Source organism: Eretmochelys imbricata, chromosome 1 (genome assembly GCF_965152235.1).
Source record: "Eretmochelys imbricata isolate rEreImb1 chromosome 1, rEreImb1.hap1, whole genome shotgun sequence".
Classification (NCBI taxonomy): domain Eukaryota; kingdom Metazoa; phylum Chordata; order Testudines; family Cheloniidae; genus Eretmochelys; species Eretmochelys imbricata.
In genome coordinates, this window is record NC_135572.1 from 46204272 (window position 1) to 46228301 (window position 24030).

The window sequence follows — 24030 nt, forward strand, 5'->3', positions numbered from 1 at the left end:
TACTGCCGCAGGTAGCTATGCACATAGTGCCTATACTCTACATGCCATTGTAAGTGTAGACAAGGCCTATGTGTATTCCACATATGGGCAACTGATAAACAGTATTCAAAGAGGAGGAGGGTGTGAGGATGCAGGTGGTGCAGTTGTCTGTAACTGCTATTCCAACAGCTGTGTCTGTAGAAGAGGCTTGGACTAAACTGTAATGCTTCATAAAAGGTATGGATGGAACTCCAGGCTGCTGCCCTAAAAATGTTCAATGTAAGTACTTCTTGAAACGAAGATACTGAGTTTGCCTGTGCTCTAATGGAATTGGCCCACACCGCTTCAAGCAGAGGGAGATGCGCTTACTGATAGCGAAGGGTAATACAGTAGAGGTCCACTTAGAGTCTTTGAGCAGATAAAGCTTGTCCCAGTGATCACTCTGTTATGGCAACAAATAATCTAGGCATTTTCATAATCGGTTTCATTCTTTGCAAGTAGAACACCAGACCGCATCTGAAGTTGAGGGAATGAAACCTTCTCTCCTTGCTGGAGGCAATAGTTTTTGGAAAAAATACTGATAAGTTCCCTCTAATTTTTTCCACCCATGTGCAGAATGAATTTTATGTGCACCAATATTGAGGTAACGTGCAGATGTGCACCACTAGTAGAAACAAAAAACCTAGATATATATTTTTGAAAAGTTACCACAGGGATAATTACACCAGCCAGGACAGGTTAAGCATTTTACAACTCACTACTCAAATAATTAAATTTAAACATGAGAAAAATAAAATTATGAAATATATAGACCAAACAACTAAAATAACAGCACTTTAAAAGAATTACATTACAGAGAATATATGTGCATTGCAGGAAGTACCAAGTAAAAACAACACAAGTATGTCTTGGGAGGTGGGTGTGACACAGAGACTGTGTATGTGTATGTATGTATGTATGTATGTGAGACAGAGTGTGTGTGTGTGCTGGCTCCTGGGGAAGTCTGAGAGACTGCACATTGTCCCTTTAAGCATAGCATCACTCATCAGACGGCTCGTTCACACTGCAGCATTTGTCAGCAGCTCCATCCTGATCCTGAGCCCTGTCCCCCCACCTCCCACTCCACGGAGATGGGGTATATTGGTGGGAGGGAGGCAGGGGGAAGGGGACACCCTGACATCATTGCCCTTCCCCTGCTGCTCTGCACAGCAAGCGGGAGAGTTCCGGGAGCAGCTGGTCAGGGGCTCCAAGGCAGAAAGCAGGAGCAATGTGGCTGCAGAGCAGTGGGGGGAGGGGCACCTGAACACATTACTGGATTTGTGCAGCTCTGCTAATCAAGTGCACGGCCCTTGATTGACTCTTGGGTGACCATGCAGCTTAGAGGGAACACAGCTGGTAAGTGAATACATTGATTTTTGTGAAACTCAGAAATTACCTCAGGAATGAGTTTTGAACAGAGATGAAGGAAAAACTTCTCTTTGAGAAATGTAGTGTGTGGCCATGAGTGCTCCAAATTCTGGCTTCTGGCTGATGTGATGGCAATAAGGAAGGAGACCTTCATAGTCATGTGGGACATTGAGCACATGGGCAGAAGCTCAAAGGAAAGTCTGGTAAGTATTGAAAGCACAAGACTGAGATCCCATTGTGGTGTTGGCTTAATTACTGGTGTGAACATCCTTGTCACACCCTTTAAGAATATGGTAGTTCCTAGCTGAGTAAAAACACAAGAGTCCTCTGTTGGAGGGCGGAATGCACTGATAGCTGCTAAGTGGACTCATGACAAGCTAACAGAAGGGCCTGACATCTTGAGGGTGAGGAGGTAGTCTACAAAGGCAGGAATACCTGCTATTTTGGGGAATACAACTGTTTTCTTTTGTGCCCAGTATAGAAATGTCTCCATTTAGCTAGATAGCATATTCTGATGGAGTCTTTTCTGCTTGTGACTGAGGACAGTTTGAATGGTCTCTGGAGAGGAACATTCTAGATCTGATGTCCATCCAAATGGCAGTCTGTGAGGTAAAGAGGAAACTGGCTAGGATATCTGATCTCACTGTTCTCCTCAGTTAGCAGATCCAGGAATGGTTGGATGCTGATGGAGGACAAGTTGACATTTGTAGGAGGTGTGAAAACCAGAACTCTCTGGGCCAGGTGAGTGCAATGAGAATGACTTATGTTCATTCATGACAAATCTTTTGTAGAACCTGTGGTACTAATAGAATGGGAAGGAAAGCATACCTCAGGTGGTCTGTCCAGGCTAGCTGAAGGACATTGCCCTGGGAGCCCTGACCTAAAGTTGCTCTAGAGTAGTGTAGATTGAACTTCTTGTTCGTCTGAGAGACAAAAAGGTCTCAAGAATACTGAGTGAAAATTTTGTTTGGGATTGAATTGTGCATCTCCCACACATAATCTGCTGAGACTGTCCACCAGAGTGTTTTGTGCACCTGAAATGTTTGTTGCCAAGATTGGTGTTCCATATACACCAGGTCCATACAGAAGATAGTCGTCATGTTGTCTGACATTACATGGACATGTTGGGATGGTATTAATGTGGGAGGAATGCATTGCAAGCCAGTTGGACTGCCCATAATTTTGAGATTAATGTGCATCCTGGCCTCCCAAAGAGATCGCGTGCTTTGTGCCGCATGACTGCCCAGTAGGCTCTCCAGTCTAAGAAAGATGTATCTGGGATTATGGTTGCATCAGGTGTCAGTGAACTGAAAGGGATTCAAGCACACACCTGTTCCAGGTTTGTCCCCCCCTGCAAGGCAAGCCGTGAAATTGATGGGAATTGTCACCTTGTCACACAGCTGAACATAATTCGTTGGGGAAAGAGTCAACATGGTTTTTGTAAAGGGAAATCATGCCTCACCAATCTACTAGAATTCTTTGAGGGGGGTCAACAAGCACGTGGACAAGGGGGAATCCAGGGGATATAGTGTACTTAGATTTTCAGAAAGCCTTTGACAACATCCCTCACCAAAGGCTCTTAAGCAAAGTAAGCTGTCATGGGATAAGAGGGAAGGTCCTCATGGATTGGTAACTTGTTAAAAGATCGGAAACAAAGGGTAGGAATAAATGGTCAGTATTCAGAATGGAGAGTGGTAAATAGTGGTGTACTAGGGTTGCCAACTGTCTAATCCAGGGATTGGCATCCTTTGGCACCCAGCCCGTCAGGGAAATCCGCTGGCAGGCCGGGACGGTTTGTTTATCTGCAGCATCCGCAGGGTCGGGCAGCACATACCTCAGCCCATGCCGCTTCCCGCAGCCCCCATTGGCCTGGAACAGCAAACCGCAGCCAGTAGGAGCTGCGATCGGCCGAACCTGTGGACACTGCAGGTAAACAAACCGTCCCGGCCTGCCAGCGGATTTCCCTGATGGGCCGCATGCCAAAGGTTGCCGATCCCTGCTCTAATCACACAAACACCCTTGCCCCGCCCCTGCCCGTTCTCCGAAGCCCCGCCCCACTCACTCTATCCCTCCGTCGCTCATTCTCCCCCACCCTCACTCACTTTCACCAGGCAGGAGGTTGGGATACGGGAGAGGGTCTGAGCTCTGGGCTGGGGCCAAGGGGTTTGGTGTGGGAGGGGGCTCCGGACTGAGCCTGGGGCAGGGGGTTGGGGTGCAGCTTTTACCCAAGATGGCATCCGTCTAAAAACAGGTATGACATCAGGGGAGGAGCTAGAAAGCTAGAAGCAGATTGGCTGAGAGGAGCTGACCTTGAGAGAGCAACTAGTTTATCAGGCTGAGACTATAGTGGGTTTTGGGGGTTTCTAGAAGAACAGGAGTAGTGAGACACCTCAGCTACCTTGCCAGCAGCAATGGCCACTACATCTGCAGCTCAAAGAGACCGCAGCTGTGCAAGCAACACTCCAGAGATCAGAAGGACCAAATTAGACGGTACAGAGGGAATTCGAACAGAAGTGTAAGTCTGATCTTCTTTTTTACCTATTTAAGAGTATATGGGTCTCTCTGTAAATAAAGCTGGATGCTTGCATCTTGAGTGAGATCTCCCCTATCCGTTCTACAACTGCTTGGCCAATGCTTACAGGATGTTAAATGTTTAGTTTTAAGTGTTAATGTTAGTGTTAAAGTAAATGTTTTATATTAGTCAGTGAAAATGATGATGGTTTCTCATATGTGTATATAGAGACAGCCTATGCCACAATGTATTAAGTATGGGGTTAGATTGTAGCACAGACTAAAAGCCTTTGTGTATATGGGCTCTTTATATGCATATTATATTGAAACTACTGCATTTCCTGTATGTATTAGATATCTTATGCGGTCTGTCTTATTTTGTTGTGCCACTTTAACTATAGGATTCTTTAAATGTAATTCTACGGCATTTTACTATGTTTTATGTATTCTTTTGTGCTTTATTAAATACAATGTAACCACTTTTTTAAAATAAATAATTCTTTTGTTTTCTAAGAATTACTGCTTGTGCATCTATCCTTGAGCCGAAGGCTGTATCCGTGTCCTTTCAGGGGTTAGCAAGGCTAACTTGCTCTGGGGAGCCCTCTGTGGTTAAGAGACAAGTCCGTGCGTAACACCCTGGCAATTCCTTTAGGGCAGGCCAAAACCTTGTTATCCTTTGGTTAAATTAGACAAATTTGTGGGTAACATATTTGGCATCCCTGTATTGGTGGGCTTGAGGTGCTATTTTAAACCCTGAAGCTTGAAAGTTTTATTTCAAGGTCAAGGAGGGTACAGCACCCCTTATGGGATAAAAGGACGACTGACACCAAGCAGTAATATTTTTTTCTCTCTCTTCTTTCCCCCCCTTTTCTTTTTTTTGACAAATACACATACACTCTCAATACACACAAGCACACACACAACTTCATTACATACACATACCTGCTTGCATATCTGGCAGCCGTGTGCAGGTCTGAAAGGCAAGTAGGACCTGTCACTTAAAGCAGGAAATTCTAGACATATTTACAAGTTTTGAGAACATTACAAAAGCACCAGAGGCCATGTGACTCAACAGTAGAGATATACAAAGAATACAGTACTTATCCTCAGAGAACATATTTTATTATTTAATAGACGTTTTTGCTCCAATATACAAAATAGGGGACCTGTCATCCCAATTAACATTTACATAGTTACACAAAAATCATTTCCATCATTTACAAGTGAAGATTCTTCTCACACTCCCCATTGCAATTACAATCAAGAGATAATCCTCTAATGCTTTTTATATTGGTCAGTTACATTTTGTATTTCCTCTGCCTGTAGTTTCTGGTATCAATTTTACCAAGAATTTATTTATATTTTTCAGTTGCACTAGAAGTGAAATTAAATGCATCATTTGGAACCACTATCTCAAAAAACCCTATCCAAAATAAATCACCATTTTATAAAAATATGTTGCAGGAGTAAAGCAAAATATCCTGTGGCTACCAGTGAAACAAAAATGCTTTAAATTTTGTTACTGTATAAAATATGTTTAGCAACTCAGCTTGGCTTTTAACTACATACATTTTTTAAAACTGTAAAATGACTGAGCTAACTTTTATCAGTTAACAAAAACTAATGCGACAATGGTTTTACAAAGCTGTACATTTAATGCATGGGACTTCATCTTTCTGGCATGTACTATGGTCCAACTGATTCACCCCTCACTCTTTTCCCACTGAAACCTGGAAAAACAGATTTAGGTTCTAAAATAATTTGGTATAAGCCCTTAAAAATATCTAATCCATTATATTTTTTATGTCTCTCCCAAAATATTTGTGATGCTTTTCTTTGCAATGCTGGTAGTTTAGCCAAGCTACATAATTTATACAAAAGAATTTTAGCCAAAGCAAGGTTTCAGAAACCTTGCATTTATAAAAGCAATCTGTTATAATATGACAAGAATTTTCTTTCATATATGTTAAATAGCCCAATTTACTTAGTGACCCTGTTCACCTATTCATTCAGTTGAACAAATCTTGAAGTCTTTTCCTGAGATAAAAATACAGGTAAGTAAATATATTAGTTATAGCAGCAGACAGGAGACATTCTTTTTAAAGGTTTCAACAGTATCAATAAAATAACCTTAGAAAATTACAATAAAGTAAAAATCACTATCTGAAATGGGATGACAAGGACATCCAAGACCTGATAGCCAGAATCTGAAATATGTATTCCATCATTTTCCAGAAATTACATTCAGCCACTGTCAGACAACAAACTAATGACTGGAAAAGTATCAAATCAAAACATTTCACATATTTCTTACTACATCTATTACTTGGTGGTGCTATTATTTAAATCTTAATGCTGTTTCATAAACCCAAAGCAAGGTAAACTTTAATTTCAAAAAATTCACCTCATATGACTTGAAAAAAATCTCAAAACACTGAACTCCTTTTACATTCCTAGATTATTTCATTTATTATCAACTTCATTTCATATTTAGAGAGTTTTTTGAAAGTCACCCAGGCTCTTGGGAGTCTGAATGGATCAATTTTCTGAGAAGGGAATGATATTCTGAAAACTGTTTATTTTGATCCAGGTTTTTCTAACAAATTATTTAGAGTATGGACCCTTAATGAATAAAGAACAGTAAGGATTAGAGTACACCACCAGCATTTCACTATAGTAACCATTCTTACAATCATCATTCAGACAGCTACAGGAAACATTTTACGGCTTGGCTTTTTCATCAGAGTAAAAACAGATTCATTGTTTAATTATTAAATTAAAATATGAAAGACATTGAGCCAGATACCAGTTCCTCCTGAAAGAGAGAATACAAAAGTGGTAAAATAGAAGGGGTAAAAGACATTTTATGCATTTTATTTAGAATCTGTCTTTCCTAAAAAAACCTATTTAAATGGAACAATTAAATCTAATTCAAATATATATATAAAATTATGTTCAAGATTTGTTTTGCTCAAAGACAATACATAGGACCCTAGTAGTTATAGTAATTCATAAATAAAAATAAACTATTATTGACCTCCCCATCTTTCTCCATAGGGAGATTAAAAGCCATAATTTTTACTGATTGTTCCCGACAGCATAGGTATATATTACTATAATGTAAGCTTCTTCAGAGAAGCAAAACATACTTGGCCTCCTTGACACTAGTTTATATTTTCTGTTAATCTATTACGGTCAAGAAGGCAACTGTGTTGTCCCAAGTATATTTGTTATTTATATATTAAAGAACCCAGGAAAAAAAAACCCAAAAAAACCTGTCCACCATATTCTTTCATAATTGAACACAGGCAAATTACTGCACAAAGAATTCTCTGTCTTTTCAAATAAAAAAATCAGTATAAAATACCAGATTTATATTGCTTCTATTGCACTGCCAGATTGTTGCAATTAGCCTTGAACCAAACCCCAGTGAAGTCAATGGGAGTCTTTCCATTGATTTTAAGGGGCCCTGACTCAGGACTTTAAAAAGAGAAAATGTGTTCACTGTTGGAAGGTTGTTCCTACAAGAGTGGCGGGTATCTCTCTTTTCTCTTTCCAGTTGTAGAAGAATTGTGTAGTCAGCATGATACCTGAGTAAATAAAATGAACTTGATATGAAGGGTTAAAAAAAAAAATCCAAACTTTCCTTTGTTGTGTGCAAACTGCGCTACTGTCCCTGGAGCTCCCTGCATTCCATTTTTTAAATCAGTGCTTGCTCCATTCCATCATAGCCAGAGAAGAAACGAGGCATAAAATCTCTCTTCACCACAGTTCCTATTCAATCCCGAGACTGATAGAAGAGAATGTAACCAGACTCAGAGTTCTTTGAAATGTCTGATGTCAACCCATAGAATTCTTCAATAGCTTGTGCATCTATTTTCTACAGAAAACAAAATACAAACATTAATTGTAAAGGGAAAAAAAATCTACAATGACAAATGTATATTCTATTAAATTACACTTTGTGAAACAATGACAAAATATTCTGGTCTCATCTGATAATTACCTTTCTCCGGATAACCTACATTATAGAAGGGTTATAAGGCTTTTAGGTTTTTTTTTTTACTTCCAAATCTTCTTTCCTCCACAGCAGCCCATCTTCTGTCTAATTTAAGTAACTTGAACATCTAATACTAACAAATGGACTAAACATGAATACAACTTAATCATCATCTGATAGGTTCCTCACACAGAAAGGTGATTTATAATGGTAAAGATCTTTCCTGACGAGGGGATATAAAGGATATAAAGATCTTTTCTGATGAGGGGCCAAAACTCACCATGGGCTATGCACATATAAGAACTTACAATCAGCACTGAACTTATAAGTTGGACTAATCAGAATGTAATAAAGTAGACCAACTTAGACAGAGATGGGGGATGAGCATTAAGAGGAGAAAAGGGCACCTGGCTCTTTAAAAAATTATGAGCTACTAGGACGATAGACACTTAAATTGCAAGAAGAGCCTCTAGTTTGTGATATAGAGCAGGATGCAAAGAGCTGCCAGATGCTACCACCATCATGATGATTTTGGGGAACACAACAGAAATTGAAGCCAAATTAAAGGCAATAAAAGAACTCTTGATTCAGAACAAGCCACAGATATATTTCATGCAGCAGGATTGTGGAAATAAGCACTCTTTTCCCTCAGATCAATTAGATTTAATCTAATCTTTTGCCTCCACTGATGTGATGACTAATTGGATCATTTCCATCTTGAAGCACCAAATACAGCTACTTAAGATCTAGTATCAGCCAGCCTTCTTTGGGAATGCAAACTCTAGTAAATTCCTGAAAAGCATTCTCGCTCAGGTTCTAGTGAGATACATTGATGTTTGAGAGGCTGCAAGGCCTGTCCTAGCACCATCCACTTTACTAGTGGGAGAGTGAACCTTTAACTCTGTTGCAGTATCTTAAAATCCACTGACTATCCTGTCAGGACAACTGACACCACTCATCAATCATCTTTGAGCCCCCCCAGGAAGAAGTCTTCAGTAGCCTGATTGGTTCTGGCAACTGAAAGGGAAGACTAACCTCTTGGTATCTCAGGCAAAACGTTCTTTTTCATTATGCAGTTCTTGCACTTTGTAGAGAAAAATATGTACTACTAATACACCTTATAGGTTCTAAATGAACTCTATGAACTCAAGGAAGTGACTGGGGCATCACTGTGGGCAGTTCAATTAAGACCTCTAATGAGTGTAGCTATGGTTAAAAAAAAAAGCAATCAAGATGATAGGGTGCATAAGGAGAATAATGAAGTCATAAAACTATATAAATCAACACAATGGCCTCATATGAAATACTATATGCAATAAAAGTTATACAATCTCAAAAAAAGGATATTGTAAAATTAGAGGGAGTTCAGAAGGCTGACAAGAATTATTTAGGTGCACAAGAAAACTCCTATAAGAGACAAAAGACTGGGACAGTTTACCTTAGAAAAGAAAGGAGACAAAATAAGAGACGTGATAAAAGCATACAAAACATAAGAATGGCCATACTGGGTCAGACCGATGGTCCACCTAGCCCAATATCCTGTCTTCCAATAGTGGCCAGTGCCAATTGCTTCAGAGGGAATGAACAGAACAGGCAATCATGAAGTGATCCATCCCCGGCCATCCACTCCCAGCTTCTGGCAATCAGAGGCTAGGGACACCATCCCTGCCCATCCTGGCTAATAGCCATTGATGGACCTATCTCCATGAACATATCTAATTCTTTTTTGAACCCCATAATAGTTTTGGCCTTCACAACATCCTCTGGGAACAAGTACCACAGGTTGTGTGAAAAAGTACTTCCTTTTGTCATTTAAACCTGCTGTCTAATAATTTCACTGGATGACTCCTGGCGCTTGTGCTATGTGAAGGAGTAAATAACACTTCCTTATTCACTTTCTCCACACCATTCACAAATTTTATAGATTTTTATCACATTCCCCTTTTAGTAGTCTCTTTTCCAAGCTGAAATGTTCCAGTCTTTTTAATCTCTCCTCACACAGAAGCAGATTCGTATCCTTAATCATTTTTGTTGTATGAACAGAATAGAGAACGGACATTAGGAGCTTCTGTTGTCTCTGCCTCACAATGCAAGAATAAGGGACTATCCAATGAAACTAAAAGGTGGCAAAGTCAAAACTGATGACAGAAAAGACCTTTTCCACCCATTTAATTCGACTGTGGAACTCATTTACCTAGGATGTTATTGAGGCCAAGGATTTAGCAGGATTTAAAGAGTTTATATGGATAACAATAATATCCAGAATTACTGGAGTTAACACTAACGAAAAGATTATTGGAAAGGAAATAAAACCTCATACTTCAACATTAAACCAATCTCCAGCTATTAGGGATTAGGATTAAACCTTCCTGAGGGGCAAGTGACTCTATATCTTTCTACTGTGGGATTTCTTGCACCTTTCTCTGAAGCATCTGGTAATGGCCACAGTCAAGAACAGGGTACTGGACTAGTTGGACCATGGCTCTGATCCAGTATGTCAACTCTGGCATCCCTAAAGGGCTTGGAGTAATGCTTGTCCAAAAAGTTTCTTGCCCTTAAAGAAAGCAGTAGTAAGCATCCATTTTATCTACCTCTCTACCTGCCATGTCTTTTGCCACAGGATCCACCAGTGACATTAATGATCAGAAGAGAAAAGCAGGATGACCTTATCCAAAAAGAAATTGTAAAAAAAGTAGGAAAACAAGCAAAGATTCATGCAGGCCTTTATCATCTGCCTGGAACACACTGGTACTTCAGCAGCTGAGGGTTTGAAAACAAATGCCCAAGCACTTAAGACTACAAGAATATGGCAGAGTCAGCTGATGACACGCACATGGTTTTCAAGTCCTCGCTGCATCTCAAGTTGGACTCCAGTTTCCTGTCATACTACTATTTCAGGAACATTATGCTAGCCATTGAAGGGTTTACTTCTTCACTGACAAGAAGAATACTGTCAAAGTGCTTCCTAGCAGAATCAGTGCATTGCACTGGAGGTTGCATCGCTTTTGAGAGTGCAGTGTCAGAATCTGGATTCTTCCATGATTCAATTTCCTTCGCTTTCCTTATGGAAAAGGAAACAGAAGGATTCACTTACGACTTAACATCTCTTCCTATGAGCCTTTTGATTCTAAGAATCACTCCACAGTAAATCCAAGACTGAAGACTCCACTTACACAGTGTATTAAAATCTTGTGGCAAAAAAATTATGCTCTGGTACAGGAGTTTCTCTTTTTTTATATGAACTACAGAGAGCCCTTTGGTGACATAACAGTACAGAGAGAGATGGTCCCAAAAGCTTCACAAGCTGGTTCCACACAGGGCTTGGGAAAGGGGAAAGCAGCATCCTTCAAAGAACCATCTCCCAAAAGCCTCCAATGAAGAAAGTTGTATGATCTCTATCATAAGTCAAGGTAGGGATTAGAGAAGACAGTGTGGAATCTTAGTCTCCTTAAAGAAAACTTGGACAAGCAGGCCCTACTACTACCTGGCACTAACAACCAGGGTAATGGAGTTTAGATCAAGGGGTGATGGGAGAGAAGGAAAACAAATAAAAGAAGGATTGGCTGTCCCACCTGGCCTCATCAAAGGTTTAGTTAAGCAGACTCACTACAGAGGGATATATGACCATATTTTCCAATGTTATGTGACCTCCACTTTGGCCCTGGCATCTCTCATATGGGAAGAGTGGTTTTGTTTTAGAGAGTTTTCCCTCCCTGCCAGGAAAAGGTGAAGGTCACAGGTGGCAAAAGCAGCAAAAGCGATCTGCCATTAATCATCATGCTTGATTCAGAGTTGCAGAGTCTCAGGTACTTTTCTGAAAGACTCTAATCTACCCATAAGGTTGATATTGCAGAGAAGACTGCCATGGAGGATAGCCATAAAAACTTAGCAATTCCTTCGGGCAGAGTTACCTCTATCTAAGCTATGACTATTAGTCTCCCTAGCACAGATTTTTCTTCTTTTGGTAAAAAGCAATTCCTCTGGAAAGTGATCCAAAAAGATATACATTTTGAACAAACAGCTCTACTTTATCTTCCTCCAATAAATATCTAAACATGACTGTACTCAAAGAACAAGGATTGAATCTATCTAGTTTAGGAAAGAAAGGAAATGTAGCTGAAGATATTTCTTCAAAGTATCAGCACACTATTCCTTTTAATCTTTAAGTGATCATAAATGGGGTGTTGGGATGGCGGGGGCTGGGGGGGGGGAGACTTTTGTTTAGAAGGAGTAAAAACACCAGGGTTACAGCAACACTTACCTCTACAATATCATCATCAAAGAGCAACCAAAAATCATGACTCTTCACTATTGCAATATAATGTCCTCGATTAGGGCCACTGTATTAAAAAAACAAAACAAAACATAGAACATTAACATTATGAATGTCTATTTTATTAAAGAGCTGCTTTTTTCCACAAGAAAAAACATTTAGTAAAAATTAAGCTGATTATTTGTATTTCTATTTGTATATTCATTCCCCTTTATGTTACCAAGGACATTTACATGAAAACAAGACATTAGTCATCATGACGCCAAATATTATACTAAACAGAGGCTTAAATAAGGAATAAGTAGGACAAGCTATGACAACATAAATGAGAGACTTTCATGCTAAGGCTTTATTGACAGAACTAGGGAAAAAAAATATAGAACATTTTTTATTTTAAAAAAAGGGGGGTGGCGGTTGAATGGGCGTAGGGGGGTGATCAAACTTTCCACACCAGATTGGATTCTGGGTGAGACCAATACCAAGAAGTTTCATACCAAAAACATAACTTTGAAGAATATTCAAAACCCATGACAATAGGGGAACTTGGAAGAGTCGTTCCATCAGTATTATTGATCTGTCTCTTATCTATAATGCTGTCCCAAATTTTATGTGAGGCAACAGAAGGTCATGGACTTGACCAGCCAGGATGGACAGAGGTTCAACTCAAAATGTGTAACCTGAAGCACGCTAGCACAGCCAGGACCTCAATGAGGCACACAAACTCAAGCAGAGACGATTGCATGTGCCTCTTCTCATAAGAAATTGCTTTGAAAGTAGACAGAGTTGGTTAAGATGAGTAATTTTATCCACAAAGCAATATGAAAACTCCTCATAGCAACAACTTGACCATTCAGTACAATGCAGGCCACCTACAACAGTTCCACTGTGCAATACCTTGTAGATTAAGGCAGAGACAAAAACATTCTTTACCTTCTGATCAGACACAGCAGAAGATGTTAAAACATGTCTCTAAGGTGCCACAAGTACTCCTTTTCTTTTTGCGAATACAGACTAACACGGTTGTTACTCTGAAAAAATGTCTTGCATCTCAAACAGTCAGGCTTGGAACTGAATTTGAACTATGAATACTCTAACAGTCTCCTTTCTCATTTGTCTATTGCAAATCATCTGTAAATCACACTGACTTATGAGATGAAAGGTCTGAGGAAGGGGACATCTAGAGGTCACTGAGTTGATGTTTGCAGACAAAAAGGTCCACCCAGGATTTTGTTACATTATTCTATCAACAAAACAGCACACTCCCTCAGAGCCAGCTAAAAACTGGCAGGTCCCATTAACCAATTAAGCAGATTAATAAAGCAGGAGCAGCATTGCCTTTACTGAATAATGGCACCCCAACCTCCAACCATAGGAGGCAATCTTATGGTAGATTTGTGATCGGTGTTCCATTTGGGGCTCCTGTGCTTGAAAAGTAAAATTAGAACACAAGTGCACAAACTTTAAGAATAGAATATACTTCTTAAACGTCCATCAACTAACATAATACTTTGAACTTGAAAGCAGGGAGAAGAGATCAAATCAGCCTATTTAAAAAATTGTACAAAACTGTTCTAGGAAAAATTCTGTTAAAATCTGAAGGTATCTTTTGTTGAAGAACTTACTTAACAAGGTCAAATACATTCTGCAATGTTTCCTTCTGTGCTACATACTTTCTTAAATCACTTTAGAGATTACTTAAATTAAGTGATACTGGATTTCTGTCACAATGTTAATAATGTCATACAAGAACCCCAATGTGACAAACTTCTTATTACCTCCCACAATGAACTACTACAGCAACAAGGTCGTACATTCTGTCAGGATTGGTGGCATCTCCCGAAGTGTTAAAAAGTCTAAGTTCTAAAGGAAACACTACTCTATAAGAGAGTTTTGTATATCGATGTAGCTGATCCATGTATTTAAATCTCTTCAGATGGAGAGCTAGAATCATAGGCAGTTTTTTTACTTTCATCCTGAAATGATAAAATGAAATATATATCATATCTCAGATTCCAAGATTTCAAAATTTTAGGTTGACATTGTCAGAAATGAAAAAAACAGTCTTTTGAATACTGTTAAAATACACTCAAGTATTAAAGATGCTCAGCTTGTCAGTTTCCTGAATTTTCTCTATTAAAACCACATGATCAGTCATCTTTTCTTCAGCATGTCTTAATGCTGCAACACCTAAACAATAAAACAAGTTATGAACAACTGCAGTAAGTTACACATGGAGATTAACCCTAAAAGAGAACTGCAAATGTGTGTTTGAAAAACATGTTAAATAAAAGCTTATGTGCCTTATGCCCCAAACAACATAAGTAAAAGGGACATGCAGCACAGAAGTGAATCTAAATACACTTTCCCTCATCCTTCTTGTTTAGGTCCCTAAAAGCAAAACCCAACTCTTTCGTGATACTTCTACGCACAGACCAATTTGTTTTAGAACTACTGTGGAATCCAACTGGAATACAGAGTTATCCTTAAGGTAGAGGGAGTCAAGCTAAATGTTTTCATTTTAAAATATGTGGCTTATTTTTAAAAAAAAAAAATAATATATATATGTAAAAATTAGTTTTATGTCTGCAAGGGACACAAATGTCAATATACTGCTATTTAACTGATGTAACCCCACCCAAACATGTTAACACCGTACTCCAGAGAGTGCCATGATAGCATGATCTGCCTGTTACTTTGGAGGACAAAAAGCAAGGCAGCACCAGATGGAAAATACAAGCCTAGATTCACCAATGTGTTCAATAACCCCCTTACCCTGTTTGAGCCATTCAGGCCAGAATCTCAAATAATTTGCAGTGACTACAAAACTTTATCAGCTGACCACAGAAAGCCTGGTGGTGAGCTAACAGTTCTGCTTAATGTACAGTAAATTTACTCACTTAACTCACCTCATCCTCTCCTTCCCCACAAACATCCATTTGTCTAGCTCATCCATCAACTGCATCTTGTCATAACCTATGCTATAAACTCTTTAAAGGCAGGAATTGTCTTTTTATTGCTTATTAGTAGGGCTCTGTGTCTGTCACGGAGGTCGCAGAAGTCACAGATTCCATGACTTTCCGTGACCTCCATGACTTCTGCAGCGGCCATTGTGGGTGGCCCAGGGACAGCCACACTGGCCACTGCTGGAGCAGCTCTGCAGCCAGCTGCACTGGCTGCTACTGGAGTGGCCCCAGGGCTGGTCCCGGGGACCGCCCGAACAGTGGCCAGTGCAACTAGCCTGGAGACTACCTGAGCAGCAGTCCCAGGGTGGCCAGAGCAGCAGCAGGTGGGGCTGCCCTGGGGGCGGCCGGAGCAGGCACTGATCGGCAGCCCCTGACAGCCGGTGCGGCTGGCCCCGGGTCCCCACCCCACTCCATGCTTGAGCAGTGGCTCCCTGCCCCGCGGCCTCCCAGCTAAGATTTAGTCAGGGGTATTTATAGTACAAGTCTGGACCATTGATTTTTGTTTATTGCCAGTGACCTGTCCATGATTTTTACTAAAAATACCTATAACTAAATCATAGCCTTACTTATTAGTACAGCACCAGCACAATGAGTCACGACCCTCAATTGGTGCCTCTTGACATTACTGCAATACAGATAAATCAATAAAAAACAAAAAGCTACCCAGGACTACAAAGAGACAACTTTAGGAAGACAGCCTTTGTGCACCACAACAGTGGCTTTCAACCTTTCCAGACTACTGTACCCCTTTCAGCAGTCTGATTTGTCTTGTGTACACCCAGGTTTCACCTCAATTACAAAACTACTTGCTTACAAAATTAGACACAAAAATACAAAAGTGACACAGCACGTTATTACTGAATAATTGCTTACTTTCTAATTTTTACCATCAAATTATAAAATAAATCAATTGGAATATAAATGTACTTATATTTCAATGTATAGTATATAGAGCAGTATAAACAAGTCACTGTCTGTATAAAATTTTAGTTTGTACTAACTTCGCTAGTGCTTCTTAAGTAGCCTGTTGTAAAACTAGGCATATATCTATAGAAGCTCATGTATCCCCTGGAAGACCACTGTGTACCCCAGGGATACGTGTACCCCTGGTTGAGAACCAGTGCACCACAATACTAAATCTCTGTTGTGCCAGCACTTAAAAAAATAAATTAAAAGTACCGGAGAAACACCTAATGCCTTCTGCAACCCTACTCAGTGAACATTTTGAATTTGGAATAAAATAAAAGGAAAAAGTCTGAATCACCTCTAAGTCTCTGATGTATATCAGAACATTAGAATGAAGCTACATTAAAGAAAGGCATGAATAGTTTCGGAAAACACTCCAAAAGATGTACATCATAGTAAGTAGCATCTCCAAACTTCCATCCTCAGTGATATCCTCCCCCAAGTGGAACATTCTACAGCAGCACCACAGCAACTAATATACCACTATCTAAAAGTGCAGTTAATACACCACTACATAAAAGTACAACACAAACTCAGTACAACAAAAATATCCTGCCTCCTCCTCTTGTGCAAAGACATGAAGGGTCTCAGCTCTCCCTAAAATTCAGCCCATCATAGAATTCAAAAGCAGCACATGGATCAAAAATAAACTGTATAATTTCAAACAACCTCAAAAGTTAATCAGGGCAAAGATATGGAAAGTGTTGACTGTTGACCCTGACTTGATCTTGGAGGCTTCACAATCTTTGGGCTATGATTCCTTTGGTAAGCATGTTTAATGGAAGTTATGAAAGCTGTAAAAGCAAGTAGGAGAGCACACATAATTGGGTTATTAGGCTAAAATCTGCTGGGCCCAAGAAATAACCCAGGTCATAAATTCTGCACTCATTCTGAAAAGACACAGAAGTATCCACAAGAGGACAGCAAACAGCAGTTATGTAAGAATGGAGTTTGCGGGGAGGCTTTAGCGATCTGGCTGCTATACAATAACTAGGCAGTTAAACTGTATTTATGTATAAGAATGATTAAGAAATGTGTGATGCAGTTAATTAATATTAATAATTAGGGGTTTGGCTAGGGACACCCAAAAGGCTACGCATGGATAATAGACCGGTATCAATCTTGTTATGGTCACATAAGGTGGTCAGTGTGGTTAGATATCCAACAGGATACAAAAAGTGGGATATAAAAGGCTCTGGTTCTGGTTCTAAGCTGCGCACTTGTGTGGCCGCCCAGGAGCAACCCAAGTGCCATGCACGTGATTAGCAGAGCTGCACATAGCGGTATGTGTTCAGGTGCCCCTCTCCCCACCTCTCTGCAGCCATGTTGCTCCTGCCCTCTGCCTTGGAGCCCCTGGCCAGCTGCTCCTGGGATCCTCCTGCTTGCTGTGGAGAGCAACGGGGCAGGGGGACGCTGATGTCAGGGTGTCCCCCTATCCCCTCTGCCATGTACCCCATCTCCGCAGAGCAGGGGAGAGAGGACAGGGCTCAAGAGCAGGAGAGCTCAGCTGCTGTGGTCTGAACCTTCTGGTGTGAGCGCCTTGAAGAGACAGTGCATGGTCTCTCAGACTGCCCCAGCAGCCAGCACACTCACTCACTCTCTCTCTCTCTCACACACACACTGTCTCTCCCCCTCCCCATGTACTCCATCTCCGCAGAGCTGGGGAGGGGACACAGGCTTCAGGAGCAGAAAAGCTGTTGGCAGCTGCTGCTCTGAGCTTTCTGATAAGTACCTTAAAGAAACAGCACATGGTCTCTCATAGACTTCCCCAGCAGCCAGCACACGCACACAGTGTCTCTTTCACACTCACCTCCCAACACATACTTGTGTTGTTGTTGTTACTTCTTGCTACTTCCTGCAATGCACATACAATCTCTGTAATTTTATTCTTTCAAAGTGCTGTTATTTTAGTTGTTTGATTGGTTTATGCATTTCATAATTTTATTTCTCTCTTATGCTTAAATTTAATTCTTTGAGTAGTGAGTTCTAGAATGCCTATCCTGTCCTGGCTTGTGTAATTACCCCTATGGTAACTTTAAAAAATATACATATACCTAGGTTTTTTTGTTTCTACTGATGGCACACATCCGCACATTATCTCAATATTGGTGCACATAAAATTCATTCCGCACATAGATGGAAAAAATTAGAGGGAACATTGCTCTGGTTCCCTATTTTTGGGTTCACTGGGTCCTCAAGATGCCTAAATCAGAATCCCTTCTGATGGGCTCCACTTATTATTCCTTCTATCTTTGTTTCCAATGGTCTCTATAAAGTTGAAAGTACGTACAAAGCACATTGTACTGGTCTTATACTTCTGTATAATGGTTTTTCTATTATTTCAGTTACAGTTGTCTGTATTAACTAAAGCTAAAGTTTCTGTGTGAGCTTCACTAACTTTCATTTTTAGTAGCTGCCTGAAAAAGAATCTGTGACAAATGTATGTTGCACCCCAATAAATAATCTTACAATTGTTAAGGCTAAAACAGTTTTTAGAAGTACGGATCAGGGTAGATGTTTAGCATTTTTGCCAAGTCCATATCAAATTCAGGAAATAAAATTAAAAATTCAGTCTTAACTTTGTGAGCCCAGTCTTCTTCAAATTAAAAACCATTCAGCATCCTCGTGATTGTGCTTTCCTAATCTCCATAAAATTACAAGTGTCCTTTATGGAGAGACAAGAAACCAAATAGTTATTTGACCTCCATAATCTACTCTTAACTTGGCCAGATATTGGACCACTTCAGGAATATCCAAACTCTCAGTTGTCTTAACTAAACAAGTGCTCTTTTCTTATCTTAACCGTGTACAGTTAAGACTGATCGTCACACATAGTATCTTGAACACAAACTTCTCCGAAGATCTTGCTGTCTTAAGTATTCTATTTCTTACTGAAACATGCACAAATAATTAGGGTAGTTCTTGAGACTGCAGCCACAGAAATTATCCTTAAAAGCAATCTTTTGACAACCAAAATATATACAGGACACACAAAACCAGATAGACAAGGTAGCCACAAACGGTCTTTCTCTGCAAGGAAAAATGTCAGTTCACACAAATCAAGCTTCTTTGGGGAAACAAATACTATGAAAGCTCATAATTTTAGGATTGTGAGGCCCCACTTTCACGGTCTGTATTCTAAAGAACTAACTTAATAAACCACACTTTAAAAAAATCAAAACATAATTTTTGTGATAAACTGACATGCCCACTTTTCAGAAACCCCTCACCGATCTTGACAGCAGTCTCTCTAGCACTCTATCTCATCTTTATCAGTAGTTATGTTTGATGTTGAAATTCATCCCTGATAAAAGGGAAGTGACACTGGTTGGTTGAGGGAGCAACTAGAAGATATGGCAAGAATATCACTGGTCCCCATAACTGAGGTGTGTATCTGCAGTGCGCCATGGGCAGATAACCCAGTGTACAACCTACCACCATCTGGCACATTGCCTTTTGGAAAGTTTTGGCAATGCATGGTGGTGCAGAAACAAGTCATGCGGGGGTGACTGGGAGCAAGGGGTGAGCTTCTCAGGGTGCAACTATCTCTATCCCATAATGTCATCAATATGCCATCATTTTTGCACCTTTTGAAAAAAATCATTAACAAGTTCCAAAAATGGAAATATATATTTTCTAAGTACACTATACCTTTTATGTGCTTCCTGTTTACTGCGACATTCTTCACAGTAATATTTGTATTCACTGCACAGAGTTTCTGTATTGCTGAAACCCCTGAATATAACAGAAAGGAAAATGCAAGATGTAGAAGAAACTACTCCTTGATTTTGAAATATGTACTGATTTTTAAACAAAACAAAAATCACACTGTTTTACATCATATGTTTACATGTCTCATTTTAAATAAACAGGGACAATAAGCATGTAAAATAAACATTTGGACTATCAAATTAACCTGAGATATTTTGCTTTACTTCCTCCATTTTCATCTTCATCAATTTATTATTAGTTAACATGGTGACAGATGAAAGACTAAAATGTATAAGCATTTGTTTGTGCATGTACCTTAAGCAGTGAGTAATTGATGTATTTTGCTCTACATCAACAGAAAGGTCTAAAAAATCTTCATCTTTGCTGCTTATCTGCAGGAAAAAAAAGACTGATTATTAAAATAAATCTGCAATAAATTATAACCAAAATTGATTGTAGTGATTAACCTCACCATTACTGACAATTTCCACTGCTGGATACTAGATCTTATCCTTGAACGAGAAGAAAAGAGGATGCATTCACCTCAATCTTCCTAATTTAAGTACATACTTAAGTTCTTTTGAAATCTAAGGTGTGGTAGACTTTTCCCTTCCTGATTTAGGATCAGGACAGAAGCTTGGAAAGTGGTACCGTGGTTAGGTGAAAGGGAGACAGGGATTTGGGCAAAAACTAAGGTAAGTGTTGAAGATCATCTTGTCACTAGGGAATAGCAAATACGGAGGACTAAAGGGAAGTACAAGAATTCTAATTTTCTTGGCCAACCTGATTGCTATCCAGAACTAATGTCAGAAGGCAGAACCACAAATCTACCAAATGGAAAATCTTGAAGGGAAGTTTGCACAACCCTAAGGGGACTAAGTACAGTTGCCATAGAACCAGTGAGGGGCTATCTGAAAGGAAGAGGAGAAGATTCCACTGTACACCACCGGTGCAAGACTGCTGAAGATTCTGAAGTGCAGAGCCTTTTATGTAAAGGGGCCTTCAATGGAAAATCTTCTGTAGAAAATCTAAGATGGGGGGATTCTGATTCTTCTCTTTCTAAAAAAAGCCTATCCTGTATCATGTGGAAAGTGCCACCTTCACCTCATTGTACCTCTTTCATTTTCTCTTTTTTGTGGGTGCAGCATGGTAAATAAGGAAGTATTATTTACTCCTTCTCATAACACAGGAACTAGGGAAATTAATTGGCAGCAGGTTTAAAACAAACAAAAGGAAGTACTTCTTCACACAACACACAGTTGTGTGCAGTCAATCTGTGTAACTCTTTGCCAGAGGATATTACAAAGGCCAAGACTATCACAGGGTTCAAAAAAGAACTAGATAAATTCATGGAGGATAGGTCCATCAATGGCTATTAGCCAGAATTGGCAGGGATGGTGACCCTATCCTCTGTCTGCCAGAAGCTGGGAATGAGTGATAGGGAATGGCTCACTTGATGATTACCTGTTCTGTTCATTCCCTCTGAAGCACCAGGCATTGGCCACTGTTGGAAGACAGGATACTGGGCTAGATGAACCTTTGGTCTGACCCAGTATGACCGTTCTTATGGTCAGGGCACCTGGAGATGCTTTACCACTTCAGGAGTGCCCTGTTGTGGACCAATGCAAGAGATTTAATACACTTGGGTTCTAGGCATTACTGGACCCAAGATGGTTTCAGCATGAGGGCAGAGGGATTTATACCCCTTGGGAAAGCATCAGCAGGTCTAGGCAACACCTTCCCTTGGCCAGTCTGGGGAAATTAGGATTAAAGGAGTCACAGGATGACTAGTGCTCTTTAAGACAATCAACTGCCTATCATGCTGACCAATACTGTCTCACTGTTTTCTTGTACTCCCAGATCTGTATGTCTGTATTCATCTGTTGTCTCTTGTCTTATACTTAGACTGTAATCTCTTTGGGGCAAAAACAGTTTTTTTTGTTCTGTGTTTGTACAACACCTAGCACAATGCAGTGCTGCTCCATGACTAGGGCTCTTAAGTGCTACAGTAATACAAAATAATAATATTATTAATATGACCAGGAAGGGAGGAAATGTATGAGCCAAGGAAAATTCCTTGGAACAGTAAAGCATTCCTTTAGCTAGTGTTTCTATGTCCCGATACATTTAAAAAAAGGAGAGAGTTTGTCATGGAAATATATTGCCAACAGGTCAACAATGGAGATACACCATTTCTTGAGGATTTGCTGGAATATCTCTGCCTTTAATGACCACTCCCCTGGAAGAAACTTTATCAGATCAGCAAGTTCACTGTGCATTTAAGGTGACCCAGATTAAATACGGCTCTACTGAAAGCAGAACTGCAAAAGAGGCAGACTCCCTAAGCAGAGTGGGTTTTTTCATGTCATACTGCTGATTCAAGTATGCAACTATTGCTCTGTGTGCCTCACTTTATGAGGGTGTATTTTCCTTGAATTAACCTTCTGAACACCAAGAAATGCTAACCCAATTACATTAGGTGTTTTTGTGCTGTGCTGAGAAGGCATCCTTGTGTGCTCCCTATCCCAAGAAGCTCATGACCAATGCTATGTGTATTCTGGCTGGGACAAGAGGAGGGATAGTATCAGGCTGCCTTATCTCCTGCAGAATCAAGAAAGCTTGAAGTATGTGGAGATGTAGATGAGAACCCTAATCCACACTGAAGCAAATGTGAATAACAGTGAAGCGACAAAGGAGTGTGAAGGGAATTATCTAACAGATGTATTCCCCCTTCAAACCCATAGGATCGGCCAAGGCATACTGGCCTAGATGTCCATGACTCTGAGGTGGTACACCTTCCATAAGGATAAGTTACTCACCATGTAGTAACTTCAGTTCAAGATGTGCTGTCCCTTTGTGTAGTGCACTTCTGGGTTGCACATGTGCTCCATACACCCAGGACTGGAGATTTTTCCTTAGCACTGTCTGCCTGACCCATATTCATGTGCCACCACTCTCCTTGCACTCTGCATTTAGGGGATAAAGGAGGCTGCCAGACCACCAGCAACTTAGTTCCTTCACTACCGTCAGTCCCCGGTAGGGGGAACCAGGCAGTGGGGAATGAGGGCAGGCAGTACACTAGACCATGGGTCTCAAACACGTATGCAGCCCACGGAGTTATTTCCTGCCGCCCGCCATAGCTCCTCTCACCCCCCACCCCTGCACCTCCGAGTGCACCACATCCCCGGTCCTCTGCCTACCTCCCCGCACTTCCTGCTGCCAAACAGTTGTTTGACAGCTCTTGGGGCTTTCCGGGAGGGAGGGGGGAGGAGCAGGGATGAGGCATGCTTAGGAGAGAAGGTGGAGAAGAGGCAGGGCTGGGGTGGGGACTCTGGGGAAGGGGTTGGAAGAGGCTGGGCTGGGGTGGGGCGGGGCGAGGCCGGACGCAGAGCTGGGGGCTTTTGTATCTTTGTATGAAAAGGTGTCAGTGATGTGGCTCTTGGGCCAATGTCCTCATGGGGCCCTCATGGTGATTTGAGTTTGAGATCCCTGGTCTACGACATCTGAAGTAATTTCATCCTTTGCAGGTAAAAGGTAAGAGCCCTACACACATCTAGTAAGTGCCATGCCACCTCTTCCCTGCTAGAAAGAGGTTTACTATTAAAAATGGTAGCTGGATACTTTAGTTCATGTGAAAATCTGACACCACCTTAGGAATGAATTTCAGATGTAGTCTTATGGATACTTTGGCCTAGTGGAGAACTGTATCAGGGAGGTGCGGAGGGGTGAGAGTAGAAGAGGGAAGGAGGTATAAGCCATGAGCACTCCCTAGCTCTTAGACTCTGACATGATAGTGACCAAAAATGCTACCTTCATGGAGATACGTAGTAGAGAGCAGGATTCCTGGGGCTTGAACAGTGACTTAGTAAGGGCTGATAAAACAAGGTTCAAGTCCCAGGCTGGTACACATTTTGCCACCGGAGGGAAGTCTAGAATTACACCTTTCAGGAAGTGGGCAGTGACTGGGTGGGAAAATACAGAGTAAGTGTACATCTATGCTGCACACTCTTCATGGCGGCATGTAGAATACATACACTATACCTCCCTAGCATGGGTATAAACAGCAATGTAGATGGTACTGCACTACTTTGGCATATAAAGACAGCCCTGAACCCTTAAGGTATGCACACTTTTCAGCCTTTTACATGCTGAAACAGTGGCTCCCATGTTTACACTGCTATTTTTAGCAGTATAGTTTCCTACTGCCTCCTCATTGATAC

At 40.6% G+C, this 24030-nt stretch overlaps 1 protein-coding gene across 6 annotated transcripts in view; it reads right to left on the reverse strand.

Moving 5' to 3' along the window:
* Positions 1-5004: 5004 nt before the first annotated feature.
* USP12 (ubiquitin specific peptidase 12) overlaps positions 5005-24030 on the reverse strand; it is a 103476-nt gene continuing 84450 nt past the window's right edge. For 5 of the 6 annotated variants that reach the window (XM_077809684.1, XM_077809675.1, XM_077809693.1 and 2 more), the window contains 5 exons: positions 20126-20202; positions 19751-19834; positions 13946-14143; positions 12159-12237; positions 5005-7777 (listed from right to left, as the gene is read on the reverse strand). In XM_077809684.1, the coding sequence (XP_077665810.1) occupies positions 7676-7777; positions 12159-12237; positions 13946-14143; positions 19751-19834; positions 20126-20202 (540 nt within the window). In that variant the 3' untranslated portion in view covers positions 5005-7675. The remainder of the gene's footprint in view (positions 7778-12158; positions 12238-13945; positions 14144-19750; positions 19835-20125; positions 20203-24030) is intronic. The other variant, XM_077809667.1, reaches the window with a different exon arrangement.